We start from the raw sequence: 14,463 nt of genomic DNA on the forward strand, positions 1-14,463 counted from the left end.
CTCCGGTGTCCCGGCCAATATTTATGTCTCAACCAACATCACTAAAGCAGATTATCTGATCATGAACACATTGCTATTTGTGGGATCTTGCTGTGCGCAAATTGGCTGCTGCATTTCCCTGCATTACAACAGTGACTACACTTCAAAAGTACTTCATTGGCTGTAAAGCGCTTTGGGATGTCCTGAGCTCATGAAAGGTGCTATATAAATGCAAGTCTTTTTTGTTTTTCTTTCAGCGTTAGTTGAGAGTAGCCATCGCACCCTAACCCTTGCAGCCGAGGGTCCGGCATCATGCTGGTGTATAGTACCCTGGGCACCAGCAGCCCTCCAGCACCTGACCTACATGGCCGATCATTCACTGCTAACTGCTGACAGGCTACTCGATCATGGCGTTGCACCCAACCCCTATTTGTCCCCTCACCCAACATTCTCTCTCGCTTCCGGTCACTTCCCATTTTAATTCTCCGCCCAGTCCCACTCTGACCTCCGTCCTCGGCCTCCTGCACTGTTCCAATGAAACTCAACGGAAGCTCGAGGAACAGCACCCCATCTTTCGATGAGGCACTTTACAGCCTTCTGGACTCAACATAGAGTTCAACAATTTCAGATCATAACCTCGGCCCCCATTTTTATTGGATTGCAGCTGTTGGTACTGATTCTGTTGTCATTTACACCTCCTCTAGACCCATCTTTTGTTTCTTTACTTGTCTCATTACCACCCCATTTTGCCTTGCACCATCATCCCTTTTGTCATTTAATCTCTCCTGCCTTCCACCCTATCACAGACCTTCCCGTTTGTTCTTTCCTCCCCTCCCCCTTCCTCTACCGCTGCACTTGCTTAAAATCTGTTACATCTCTAACTTTTTCCAGTACTGTTGAAAGGTCATCGACCTGAAACTTTAACTCTGCTTCTCTCTCCACGAATGCTGCCCGACCTGCGGAGTATTTCCATCATGTTCTCCACATTTAATCCACATTCTCTAGTCCGAGTCACCAGTTAGCAGTCAGGAGCAGGAACCTTCACTGGTTTCCCCAGGGACACCTAATAAGATAATTAATTGCTCGTAAAAGGGATGAGCTTGAATTCTCTGCCAGATATTTTTTGATGGTGACAGCATGTTGCTGTCAACACACTCCCAATCCTGCTGTGCTCATTCAACGTGTGCTGCTTGTAAGAATTAATTCAATATAACGGGTAAAGAGATCAACGCAGAAACTGTAGGATGGAGCATTGATAGGCAGATTAACTCAGCAAGGCTTGAGGGGAACCACAGCACACTGGTCTCTGAGACAAGGGATCTGCTTCAACATTGGCGCTGTCTGAGAAGATCAAGAGTTGGCCCAACTTCCTAGGAGCGCAGTGGAACATCCTACCTTCTGACTGTGATCGGTATTACATGCTACTGATTTCACGGGCGGGGTCACAGCCACGTTCAATACTCACGCACCATCAACTGCGTCAGATTCTCCTCATAATTGGACTTTATTACTTGGTGATGGTTGTGCTTTCTTTTCAATGATTCCAGGGTTGCAGCCAGTTCGTGCTGAAAAAATGACCTACATCTTAGTAACACTTTCACCACTCTGCAAATAATCGGCAAAATACAAATGGCTGTCCCAAGAATCCACATCAAGGCCACACAATGGGAATTGTAAGCCCCCATCTTTTGTTACATAGAATTACATCGAAATTGGTCTATGCCGGTGTTTATGCTCCACACGAGCCTCCTCCCACCTACTTCATCTAATCCTGTCTGTGTATCCTTCTATTCCTTTCCCCCTCATGTACTTATTTATCTTCCCCTTAAATGCATCGATGCTGTTCTCAACTATTCCATGTGGTAGCAGGTTTCACATTCTAACCACTCTCTGGGTTAAAGTCTCTTCAATTTCTCGTTGGATTTATTAGTCTAGCAGACTAGACACCATTCTCTGAGCAGTAGAATGACTTCAGTTTTTACTCCTTCCACTCTTTACCTGGCAAGTTCCCAACAAAGCCTAGGTGCGCGCTGCATGGTCATTTACTCGCATGCACCTTGCAGGGCAAGGTGGACACTTAAATGTCAACATCTGTGCCCTTCAAACTTCTAACATCTCAGCGCTATTCATCTACCTGCAGGAAAAGGCTGTCCACAGAGAGCAAATAAGCAGGAAGGATGGCCCGATGCTGCTGACCTTTAAGTCGGTGTGCAAAGAGAACGCGGATCACAGAGTGTTTGGGAAAATGACAAATTCCGTGATCTTCTCACTGTGTCAGGGGAGATCAGAGCAGGACTGGCATTGTGTATAAATATAGATGAATAATTTGTGTTCTGTATACATGTAAAGCTGGGCAGGGTAAAGCTTAAGCTGGAATAACAACAGAAAATGCTGGAAAAACTCAGCAGGCCAGGCAACATCCGTGGAGAGAAATTAGAGTCGACGCCCCGGGTCTAACCCCCCTTCAAAACTGGAAAGGAAATGAAATAGATCGAAAGGCCAGGCTGGGAGAGAACAAAAGAAGTGAAGGGACATTAAGAGGTATTCAAAACGAGACGAGATGGTGATCGGACTAGTGGAGACAAAAGACAGCTCAGATTAGGTGTGAAATGTGCTGGGAGAATGGGAGACAGCTGCCATGTGGGAGAGAGAAAAAAAGGAAAGGGGGGGAGGGAAAAACCAAAACAAAGGGGTGGATAAAAAATATAAGTAAAAATGTAATAGGGGCCGAGGTTATGATCTGAAATTGTTGAACTCGATATTGAGTCCGGAAGGCTGCAAAGGGTTTGAGATCTCTGTAGGGGCAGGAAACTGAAAGGCTGCAGATTGTGTAGAGGATGTGAGGCCCACTCGCAATAAGTGCGGGGAGACAGCTGAAAGAGAGCACAACTTATTGAAGATCCCCATAACTTTTATCAGCCTGGCATCAGGGAGTTTGTATCAGGTATGCATTCTGTCACAGGGAGATTGAAGCTGAAACCCTCGGCCAAGCTCAAGTGAAGTAATGTCCTTCGCCCCCATCTCACTCGCTCACTGTCACACAGGGATGCAGTGAAGCCCATATCCTGATGCACTGTTTGAAGGGCTGCCTTGCAGCCGTTCTAGCACACGCTCCTATTCTGCTTCTATAGCTACCCCCCAGAACTTTATCTTCTGCTTTGTTCAGTGATGTTTTGGGGTGGGGGGAATTCAAGAAGTGGCAGCTACCTTTGGCAACCAGAGAGGTCAGCCTGAGGGCATTGAACGTGCAATTTGTAGGGTCATCACTTTATGAGATGTAATCGGTTGTGGAATGACGGTCGGTGGTGTAATGATATCAGCAAATAATGATGGTATTTGCCTGTTTGATTATTTATGCCTTACCAGCATATTTGCCTGTTTGATTACTTATGCCTGACCCACAGAGGGCATGTGAGAGACAAGCAGTTTAGTTTAGTTTTGGTTTCGTTTTAGATGGATCTCTAACATGATGTCTCCTGTAATGCTGTTAACTGAGTTGAACATACTTCAGATAAAAAGTCATTCTCTTTCATGAATGTGTCGTCATTGAACCCACAATACAAATCGATACATGGTGTCAGAAGTGATTGAAAGAGATGAAGAGGAAAAATCTGAAGTTAAATCAGCTCTCCACATATTAGCAAGCCAAAAGAGAACATCGTTACTTACCATTGGAGAATAGCTAACGAAGTGGAAAAATGGTAGGATTACACCCACCGGTGAAGCTTCAGTTGACAGGTAATGTGGCTGAAAATTGGAGGAGATTCAAACAACGTTTGGAGTTGTATTTAGCGGCAATCGGAGCTGACGAGAAAAGTGATAAAATGAAAGCGTCAGTGTTCTTACATGTCGTGGGTGATGAAGCGCTGGAGGTGTATAATAACTTCACATTTGCTGCTGATGGAGACAAAATGAAGCTGGATAAAATAATGGAACAGTTTGAGGCCTACTGCATACCTAAATGTAACGTGACATTTGAGAGGCACAGATTTTTCACATGTGTACAGAAAATGGGAGAGACTATTGATCAGTATGTGACTGAACTGAGAAACAGAAGCAAAATGTGTGAATTTGGGGGACTGACAGACTCGCTGATAAAAGACAGACTGGTGTGTGGTATTCCAGATAATGGTCGAAGGGAAAGACTGCTAAGAGAGCAAAATCTAGACCTGGGAAAAGCCATAGCACTGTGTAGGGCTACAGAGATTGTGAAGTCGCAGGCAAAGGAGCTGTTCAGTGACAGTAGCTGCAATGTGGATGCAGTGGGAAAGAACGGACACAAACCATTTAACAAAAAGAGCGCCAATGTGAAAAAAGAGGCGTGGCCAGCGAACAAGATTGAAAGGTGTGGTAAACCACTGTTGTTGTTGTTGTTGTTGTGTTGTTACACACTGTTGTACCTATGCATGCCTCAACATGTCTCGGCTGGCTCCACCCACACAGGCCCAGGTATAAAGGTGATTGACCTGCAGCCCCCTGCCTTCTTGGAACCCAGTCAACCACGAGAGGCATGCTCTGTTCTTTGCTAATAAAAGCCTTTAGTTACTCTCTTAACTCTCAGTCTTTTATGAGTAATCGATAGCGCATCAATTTTATTAGCAAAAACAAAATGTCGACATTTGCTGAACAGCAGGCTGCTGCACCAAACGCTGAGCAACAGGAGCTGCTGCAAGCCCTCAGACCAACATGCCTGGGCCTAGACCCCCAAGAAGCGGGTTCGGCTACCAAATTCGCGCATTGGCTGCGTTGCTTCGAGGCCTACCTGCAAGCCTCAACTGTGACCCTGGACGAAAACAAGTTGGAAATCCTGGCCTCAAAGGTGAGTCACCAAGTTTATACAATAATCCAGGACGCGACGACCTACGCGGCGGCTATCGGTCTGCTAAAAGGGCAATACGCACGCCCGGTAAATACGGTCTATGCCCGGCACCTCTTAAGATCCCGCAGACAGCAGCCCGGGGAATCGGTGGAGGCCTTCCTACGGGCACTACGGATACTCGGCTGAGACTGCGATTGCAAAGAAGCATCAGCCGCAGCACACACGGAGGGACTGATCCGAGATGCTTTCGTTGCGGGTCTAAGGTCCGACTACTCCCGGCAGAGACTGTTGGAAAAGGGAGAAATGGACCTGAGAAAGGCAGTGTCCCTCGCGCTCTCGCTCGACGCGGCCCACAGGAATATGGACGCCTTCTCCCCTAACCGCTCCGCAACGTGGACGCCACAACCTTGGGTCATGGGACCGCCACCTTCAACTGCTGCTGCGATGTCCAAGGCACAGAAATGTTATTTTTGTGGCCAGGCAAAACACCCCAGAGCACGCTGCCCGGCGAGAAACGCTACCTGCTCCGGCTGCGGGAAGAAAGGACACTATGTCAGCGCCTGCAAAGGTAAAACCGCTAACGCCAGCAGCGCCGCGTGCGAACCGTGGGGGCAGCCATCTTGTCCGCCATCTTGGGCTCCCCCAGCCGCGTGGGGATCGGGACCATGGGCGCCGCCATTTTGTCTGCCATCTCGGACGTCTCCAACTTCAACCATGGGGGACCCGGACTCAACCATCGCCTCATCTGACAACCACATCGACTCGCTCGACCATACGCTGGCCTCCGTGACGCTGGACCAATCTCTCCCTCATCAACTGTCCAGGTCCATGATGGACATTAAGGTAAACGGCCGCGCCACTACCTGCCTTTTTGACAGCGGGAGCACGGAAAGCTTTATCCACCCCGACACGGTGCGCAGTTACTCTCTCCCGGTCCTGCCGACGCGACATCGGATCTCTATGGCTTCCAAAGCCCAGTCAGCGGACGTCGGTGGCTACTGTGTAGTGACCCTTTCAGTAAGGGGCACAGAATACAAAAATTTTAAACTCCTGGTCCTGCCCCATCTTTGCGCTGCCGTTCTACTGGGGTTGGATTTTCAGTGCAACCTTAAGAGTGTCACATTAGCGTACGATGGACCCCTCCCCCCACTCACAGTCTGCAGCCAGCAGCTTTTAAATCGCCCGCCGCGCACCATTTGCAGCCTCTCCACCCTTAAAGTCCCCCCCCCCCTCCTTGTTCGCTAACCTCACCCGCGACTGTAAGCCCATCGCTACCAAAAGCAGGCGTTACAGTGCCGGGGATAGGAGCTTCATTAAACCCGAGGTAGCAAGACCCCTGAAGGAAGGGATTATTGAAAGTAGCACCAGCCCATGGCAAGCACAAGTGGTGGTAGTGAAGACTGGCGAGAAACAGCGCCTAGTTATTGACTACAGCCAGACGATCAATCGCTACACCCAGCTAGATGCATACCCACTCCCCCGCATATCTGACATCGTCAATCAGATAGCACAATACCGGGTGTTCTCGACGATTGATCTGAAGTCGGCATACCACCAGCTCCCCATCAGGGCTGAGGACCGCCAGTACACAGCTTTTGAAGCTGACGGTTGCCTCTACCACTTCCTCAGAGTTCCCTTCGGCGTCACCAACGGGGTTTCAGTCTTCCAACGGGAGATGGTCGACCAGAACGCGCTCCAGGCCACTTTCCCCTATCTAGACAACGTCACCATCTGCGGCCGCGACCAGCAGGACCAGGATGTTAATCTAGAGAAATTCCTCCGTACGGCCCAGCGGCTGAACCTAACATACAACAAGGACAAATGTATGTTTCGTACCAAGCGCCTTGCCATTCTTGGCTGTGTAGTGGAGAACGGAGTCATCGGCCCCGACCCCGACAGGATGCGCCCCCTTATGGAGCTCCCCCTCCCCCACTGCCAAAAAGCACTGAAGAGATGCCTAGGGTTTTTCTCGTACTATGCTCAGTGGGTGCCCAACTATGCAGACAAAGCCAGACCCCTCATCAAGTCCACCTCCTTCCCCCTGACAGCAGAGGCCTGTGCAGCCTTCACTCTCATAAAAGGAGATATTGCGAAGGCCACAATGCACGCAGTGGATGAGTCCATCCCTTTCCAAGTGGAGAGCGACGCATCCGACTTTGCCCCAGCTGCAACCCTTAACCAGGCGGGGAGACCCGTGGCCTTTTTCTCAAGGACCCTCCAGGGCCCCGAGATTCGACACTCCTCTGTCGAAAAGGAGGCCCAGGCCATTGTGGAAGCTGTGCGACATTGGAGGCATTACCTGGCCGGAAAACGATTTACCCTGCTCACTGACCAGCGTTCAGTAGCTTTTATGTTTAATAATAAGCAGAGGGGCAAAATCAAGAACGACAAGATCTTGAGGTGGAGAATCGAACTCTCCACCTACAATTACGATATCTTGTACCGGCCCGGGAAACTCAATGAGCCCCCAGATGCCCTATCACGTGGTACATGCGCCAACGCGCAGGTCGATAGACTGAAGACCCTCCACAATGACCTCTGCCACCCGGGGGTCACCAGGTTTTTTCACTTCATCAAATCCCGTAACCTGCCCTACTCCATCGAGGAGGTCAGGACCATGACCAGGAACTGCCAAATCTGTGCCGAGTGCAAACCGCATTTTTATAGGCCAGACAGAGCAAGCCTGATCAAAGCCACGCGCCCCTTTGAACGGCTGAGCGTTGATTTTAAAGGGCCCCTCCCCTCCTCCGACCGCAATGTGTACTTCCTCAACATAATTGATGAGTACTCCCGTTTCCCGTTTGCCATCCCTTGCTCAGACATGACCAGTACCACGGTCATTAAATGTCTGAATGACCTCTTCGCCTTGTTCGGTTTCCCTAGCTATATTCATAGCGACAGGGGCTCATCCTTTATGAGCGACGAACTCCGGCAGTACCTGCTCTCAAGAGGTATCGCTACAAGCAGGACCACCAGCTACAACCCCCGGGGGAATGGCCAGGTGGAAAGGGAGAATGCGACGGTCTGGGAGGCAGTCCTTTTAAACTTGAAATCTAAGGGCCTTCCGACCTCTCGCTGGCAGGAAGTCCTCCCTGCGGCGCTCCATTCCATTCGGTCACTGCTCTGTACAGCCACCAATGCTACCCCTCACGAGAGAATGTTCTCCTTCCCCAGGAAGTCCACATCGGGGACCTCATTACCAACATGGCTGACTTCTCCAGGACCCGTCCTACTGCGGAAGCAGGTGAGGTTCCATAAGAGGGACCCCCTGGTCGAGAGGGTGAGCCTCCTCCATGCCAACCCTCAGTATGCTTACGTGGTGTACCCGGACGGGCGGGAGGACACAGTCTCCATACGAGACCTCGCACCTTCGGGTGCTCCCGAAACACCCCCCTCGCCATCCACCACTACCCACGCCTACCCCCAGTACGCTTACGTAGCGTACCCGGACGCGCGGGAGGACACAGCCCCCACACGAGATCTCGCACCTTTGGGTGCCCCTGAAACACTACCATTGCCATCCACCACTACCCACAACCCAACCCCGCTAGACGGCATGCCGCAGCCCCAGGACCCGTCATTGACCACCCAACCACTCAATGAGACGCCAGACTCAACGTTGGATGCTGCACCATCACCGCCGCCACCACGACGATCAGGACGGCATACAAGGCCACCTGATAGACTTACTTACACGAACCTTTAGTACACTTCACCCCGCCGGACTCAATTTTAAACAAGGGGTGAATGTGGTAAACCACTGTTGTTGTTGTTGTTGTTGTGTTGTTACACACTGTTGTACCTATGCATGCCTCAACATGTCTCGGCTGGCTCCACCCACACAGGCCCAGGTATAAAGGTGATTGACCTGCAGCCCCCTGCCTTCTTGGAACCCAGTCAACCACGAGAGGCATGCTCTGTTCTTTGCTAATAAAAGCCTTTAGTTACTCTCTTAACTCTCAGTCTTTTATGAGTAATTGATAGCGCATCAAAAGGGACAATCGAAAGTCATGTAGTCGATGCGGTACACAGCATACACCAAAAAAGTGTCCAGCATATGGTAAAACATGCAATAGTTGCAACAAAAACAACCATTATGCACGTTGCTGTAAGAACCAAGCGCAACAAAGCAAGGTCCATACAGTAGATGAAAGCGAGATAGAGGAGTTCTATGTAGATGTTGTGTCTGAAAACAAAAAAGAAAAAAGAGACTGGATGTTGACACTAAAAGTGAATGACATACATATTCCATTTAAATTGGATACTGGAGCACAAGTTAATGTGATATCAGAGACTGATTTTAAGAAAATTAGACCCAGACCAAAGATACATGGAATAAAAGTGAAAGTGACAGGATACTCAGGTATTGATATACCAGTGAAAGGAAGATGCATTGTCAAAGTGACACACAAGGCAAGAGAGCACACGCTAGCATTAATCGTGGTGCCAAAGGATGTGCAGGCCATACTAGGTTTAATAGCCTGTGAGAGACTGAACCTGGTAAAGAGAGTCCTCGTGGAAAGCGAAGGAGAGACAGTCTATGATGAACTCATGAAAGAGTACAACGACCTATTTAAGGGTCTAGGCTGCCTTCCAGGAGAACACACGATCAGAGTAGATAAAAGTATGCCAACGGTCATACATCCATGCAGAAAAGTTCCGTTTGCTCTTCAAAAGCAACTGAAGGCAGAGTTGGACAGGATGGAAAGCCTGAATGTGATTCAGAAGATAGATGAGCCAACTGAGTGGGTGAGTTCCCTCGTCATTGTGGACAAAAAGAATGGAAAGCTCAGAATTTGCCTGGATCCAAGAGATCTAAACAGAGCAATAAAGAGAGAGCACTTCAAGCTTCCTACACGTGAGGAAATCATGTCACAGTTTGCAAATGCAAAGTATTTCAGCAAGTTAGATGCATCATCAGGATTTTGGCAGATGAAACTGGACGAGGCAAGTTCAAGACTGTGCACGTTCAACAGTCCATTTGGTAGATACAGATTCCTAAGGTTACCATTTGGCATTGCCTCAGCTCCTGAAGTGTATCACAAAACTATCCATATGATCTATGAGCACCTGGAGGGAGTTGATAGATCAATGGATGACATAGAAACATAGAAACATAGAGATAGGAACAGGAGTAGGCCATTCGGCCCTTCGAGCCTGCTCCGCCATTCAATGAGATCATGGCTGATCTTCGTCTGAGATCATAGCTGATCTTACCAGTTCAGTACCCCGTCCCCGCCTTTTCTCCGTAACCCTTAATCCCCTTAGCCTTCAGAAATATATCCAATTCTCTCTTGAAAATATTTATTGAATTAGCCTTCACAGCCCTCTGTGGCAGGGAATTCCACAGGCTCACCACTCTTTGAGTGAAGAAATTCTTCCTCATCTCTGTTTTAAATGATTTGCCCGCTATTTTTAGACTGTGGCCCCTGGTTCTGTGCTCCCCGGCCATTGGAAACATTCTCTCTGAATTCAGCCTGTCCAGGCCTGCCATAATTTTATATGTTTCGATGAGATCCCCTCTCAATCTTCTAAACTCCAGTGAGTACAAGCCCAAACTATTTAATCTCTCTTCGTAGGTCATTCCCGCCATTCCAGGTATCAGCCTGGTGAATCGCCGTTGCACTCTTTCCATGGCAAGAACATCCTTCCGCAGATGGGGCGACCAAAACTGTACACAATACTCCAGATGCGGTCTCACCAGCACCTTGTACAGCTGTAGTAAGGTATCCCTATTCCTATACTCGAACCCCCTTGATATGAAGGCCAACATACCATTTGCCTTCTTAATCGCCTGTTGCACCTGCATGCTCTCCTTCAGTGACTGGTGCACAAGAACACCCAGGTCCCTCTGCACTTCCCCATCTCCCAATCTATTGCCATTTAGATAATAATCTACCCTCCTGTTTTTACCCCCAAAGTGGATAACCTCGCATTTATCCACATTATAGTGCATCTGCCACGTATCCGCCCATTCCCCCAACCTGTCCAAATTGCACTGTAGCCTCCTGACATCCTCATCAGAGCCCACCCCTCCTCCTAGTTTAGTGTCGTCAGCGAATTTGGAAATATTGCATCCAATTCCCTGATCCAGATCATTTATATATATTGTGAACAGCTGGGGTCCCAGGACAGATCCTTGCGGCACCCCGCTGGTCACTGCCTGCCACTCCGAAAACGAGCCGTTTATTCCAACTCTCTGTTTTCTATCCGCCAGCCAGTTCTCTATCCACGTTAATACTTTGCCCCCAATTCCATGAGCCTTAATTTTGCATGATAATCTTTTGTGTGGAACCTTATCGAAGGCTTTCTGGAAGTCAAGGTACACCACATCCACTGGCTCTCCCCCATCTATTTTACCAGTTACTTCCTCAAAAAATTCCAGCAGATTAGTCAAACACGATTTACCCTTTGTAAATCCATGTTGACTCTGTCCGATCCTTTCCCCATTTGTCAAGTGCTCCGCTATTTTATCCTTAATAATGGACTCTAGCATTTTGCCCACAACCGATGTAAGGCTTACTGGTCTATAATTCCCTGCTTTCTCTCTACCCCCCTTTTTAAATATTGGGGTAACATTAGCTACCCTCCAATCCACGGGTACTGTTCCCGAGTCAATGGAGTTCCGGAAGATGATCCTTAGAGCATCTGCTATCTCCAGGGCCACCTCCTTAAGTACCCTAGGGTGTAGTTTATCAGGCCCCGGGGATTTGTCGGCCTTCAGTCCCCTCAACTTACCCAACACCATATCCCTAGAGATACAAATTTCTGTCAGCTCCTCCCTCTCATTAGTCCCTATGTTTGCCGATATTCCTGGGAGGTTATTTGTGTCCTCCTTTGTGAATACAGAACCAAAGTATGAGTTTAATTGGTCTGCCATTTCCTTATTCTCCATTATATATTCTCCCGAATCGGACTGCAAGGGACCGACTTGGGATTTTACCAGTCTTTTCCTCCTGATATACCGATAAAAGCTTTTGCAGTCTGTCTTTATGTTTGCTGCAAGTTTACTTTCGTATTCTATTTTCCCCTTCCTGATTAATCCCTTTGTCCTCTTTTGCTGTATCCTGTACTGCCCCCAATCTTCCAGTCTGGTGCTTTTTTTTGCCAGTTGATATGCCCTTTTTTTTGATTTTATGCTGTCCCTAATTTCCCTCGTTATCCACGGTTGAGTCACCTTTTTAGGTTTATTTTTATGCCAAACCGGTATAAACATGTTCTGGAATTCTTCCATTCTATCTTTGAATGCTTGCCATTGTCTATCCACTGTCAATCCCCCCAGAAACACCACCCAATCAATCTTACCCAATTCCCGTCTCATACCCTCGTAATTCCCTTTATTTAAGTTCTGGACCTTAGTCTCTGATTCAATTTCCTCACTCTCCATCTCGACTGAGAGCTCGATCATGTTATGATCGCTCTGACCCAAGGGGCCTCGTACAAGAAGATTGCTGATAAGTCCCTTCTCATTGCACAATACCCAGTCTAAAATGGCCTGATCTCGAGTCGGCTCCTCGACATATTGGTCCAGATAACCGTCCCAAAAACATTCCAGGAATTCCTCCTCCTCAGAATTTTTACTAATTTGGGTAGTCCAATCAATATGTAAATTAAAGTCACCCATGATGACAGCTGTGCTCTTATCGCACGCTTCTCTAATTTCCCTTTTTATGCCTTCCCTCACCTCCATATTACTATTTGGAGGCCTATATATCACACCCACTAACGTTTTCCTCCCCTTGCTATTTCTCATTTCTACCCATACAGATTCCGTTTCATCCGAGTTAATATCCTTCCTTTCCATTGCATTAATCCCCTCCTTTACCAGCAATGCTACCCCACCTCCCCTACCTTTTTGCCGATCCTTCCTAAATATTGTATATCCCTGGATGTTAAGTTCCCAGCCTTGCCCACCCTGCAGCCACGTTTCTGTAATCCCAATCAAATCATACTTGTTTACCTCTATTTCCACAACTAATTCATCCACCTTGTTCCTAATGCTTCTGGCATTAAGATACAAAGCCTTCAGGCTTGCTTTTTTCACACTCTCATTATGAATTAGTTTGGCCCTTTGTGTTTCTCTCCTTTGCTTATTGCTTCTCACCTTTCTACCATCTATTTCTGACTTCATATGACTTCCCTCTTTTCCACTACCTAGGTTCCCATCCCCCTGCCAAATTAGTTTAAATCCTCCCGAACCGCCCTAGAAAATATTACCCCGAGGACATCGGCTCCCTCACAGTTCAGGTGTAGACCGTCCCCTTGGTACAGGTCACTCCTCCCCAAGAACTGGTTCCAATGCCTCAAGAATTTAAATCCCTCTCCCTTGCACCACTGCTCAAGCCACGTATTTAGCTTATCTATCTTACTCTCTCTAAACTTATTAGCTCGTGGCACTGGTAGCAATCCAGAGATTACTACCTTTGAGGTCCTACTTTTCAATTTAGCTCCTAACTCCCTAAATTCAGCTTGTAGGACCTCCTCCCTCTTTTTACCTACATCGTTGGTACCTACATGTACCACGACAACTGGCTGATCCCCCTCCCCCTTCAGAATGCTCTGCACCCGCTCCGAGACATCCTTGACCCTTGCACCAGGGAGGCAACATACCATCTTGGAGTCTCGGTCTCGGCCACAGAAACTCCTATCTATCCCCCTTACAATTGACATCATAGTATGGGGAACCACAAGAACTAAGCATGACGAGAGACTGAAAAAAGTGCTGGAAGCAACAAGGAAAACAAACCTGAAGCTGAATAGAGAGAAATGCCAGCTCGGGGTGACAGAACTGACATTCGTGGGAGATATCCTTAGCAGTGAGGGCATCAGACCAGATCCCAGAAATGTGTCCGCCATTGAGAATATGCCAAAGCCACAATGCAAAAAGGACGTGCAGAGGTTTAATGGAATAATCAACTACATAGGTAAATTCATATCCAACCTCTCAGAAAAGATGGCGCCACTGAGAAGACTAACTGAAAAGAACATAGAATGGGAATGGAATCATGAGCATGAGAAGTCATGGAGCGATCTAAAGAAACTGCTCACAGAGGAACCAGTTCTGAGGTTTTATGACCCAGCGAGACCCATCAAGGTATCATCAGATGCATCACAGAGTGGGCTCGGTGCCGTTCTTCTGCAAAAATATGACTACTGGCAACCTATTGCATATGCATCGTGCTCAATGACAGACACGGAGACGCGATATGCTCTAACAGAAAAGGAGCTGCTCAGCATCACATACACCTGTGAAAGATTTCACCAGTTTGTGTCAGGACAAGCAATCAGTGTAGAGACTGACCATAAGCCCTTGATTGCATTGTTCCAAAAGCCACTAAATAGCTGTCCGCTTAGAATACAAAGAATGGTGATCAGGCTGCAACGCTATACACTGAATGTTGCGTACACACCGGGTAAGCTGATGTATACAGCAGACACGTTGTCCAGAGCTGTTGACCCAAGTGAGCCCGCAAACACCAAAATGGATGAAAAAGTGAACGCCTACGTGGACATGATCACAAGTGCACTGCCCATAGCAGATGCAAAAATGGAGCTCATAAAGACTAAGACAAATAAAGATGAAACAATGAGACGACTGGGGAAAAGCATCTTGGATGGATGGCCCAACATGAAGCAAGACTGCTCACCTGACATGGCAGAGTACT

General features: G+C 47.9%; 1 protein-coding gene across 1 annotated transcript in view; it reads right to left on the bottom strand.

Annotated features, from left to right (window-relative positions):
- LOC147101480 (zinc-binding protein A33-like) overlaps nucleotides 1–14,463 on the bottom strand; it is a 150,869-nt gene that overhangs the window by 87,083 nt on the left and 49,323 nt on the right. Inside the window, exon 4 of the mRNA XM_085966625.1 lies at nucleotides 1,449–1,544. Coding sequence (XP_085822751.1) covers nucleotides 1,449–1,544 — 96 coding nt within the window. The remainder of the gene's footprint in view (nucleotides 1–1,448; nucleotides 1,545–14,463) is intronic.

This window comes from Somniosus microcephalus, chromosome 24, assembly GCF_052327205.1.
Source record: "Somniosus microcephalus isolate GS21.2 chromosome 24, FLI_Smic_1.0, whole genome shotgun sequence".
NCBI lineage: Eukaryota > Metazoa > Chordata > Chondrichthyes > Squaliformes > Somniosidae > Somniosus > Somniosus microcephalus.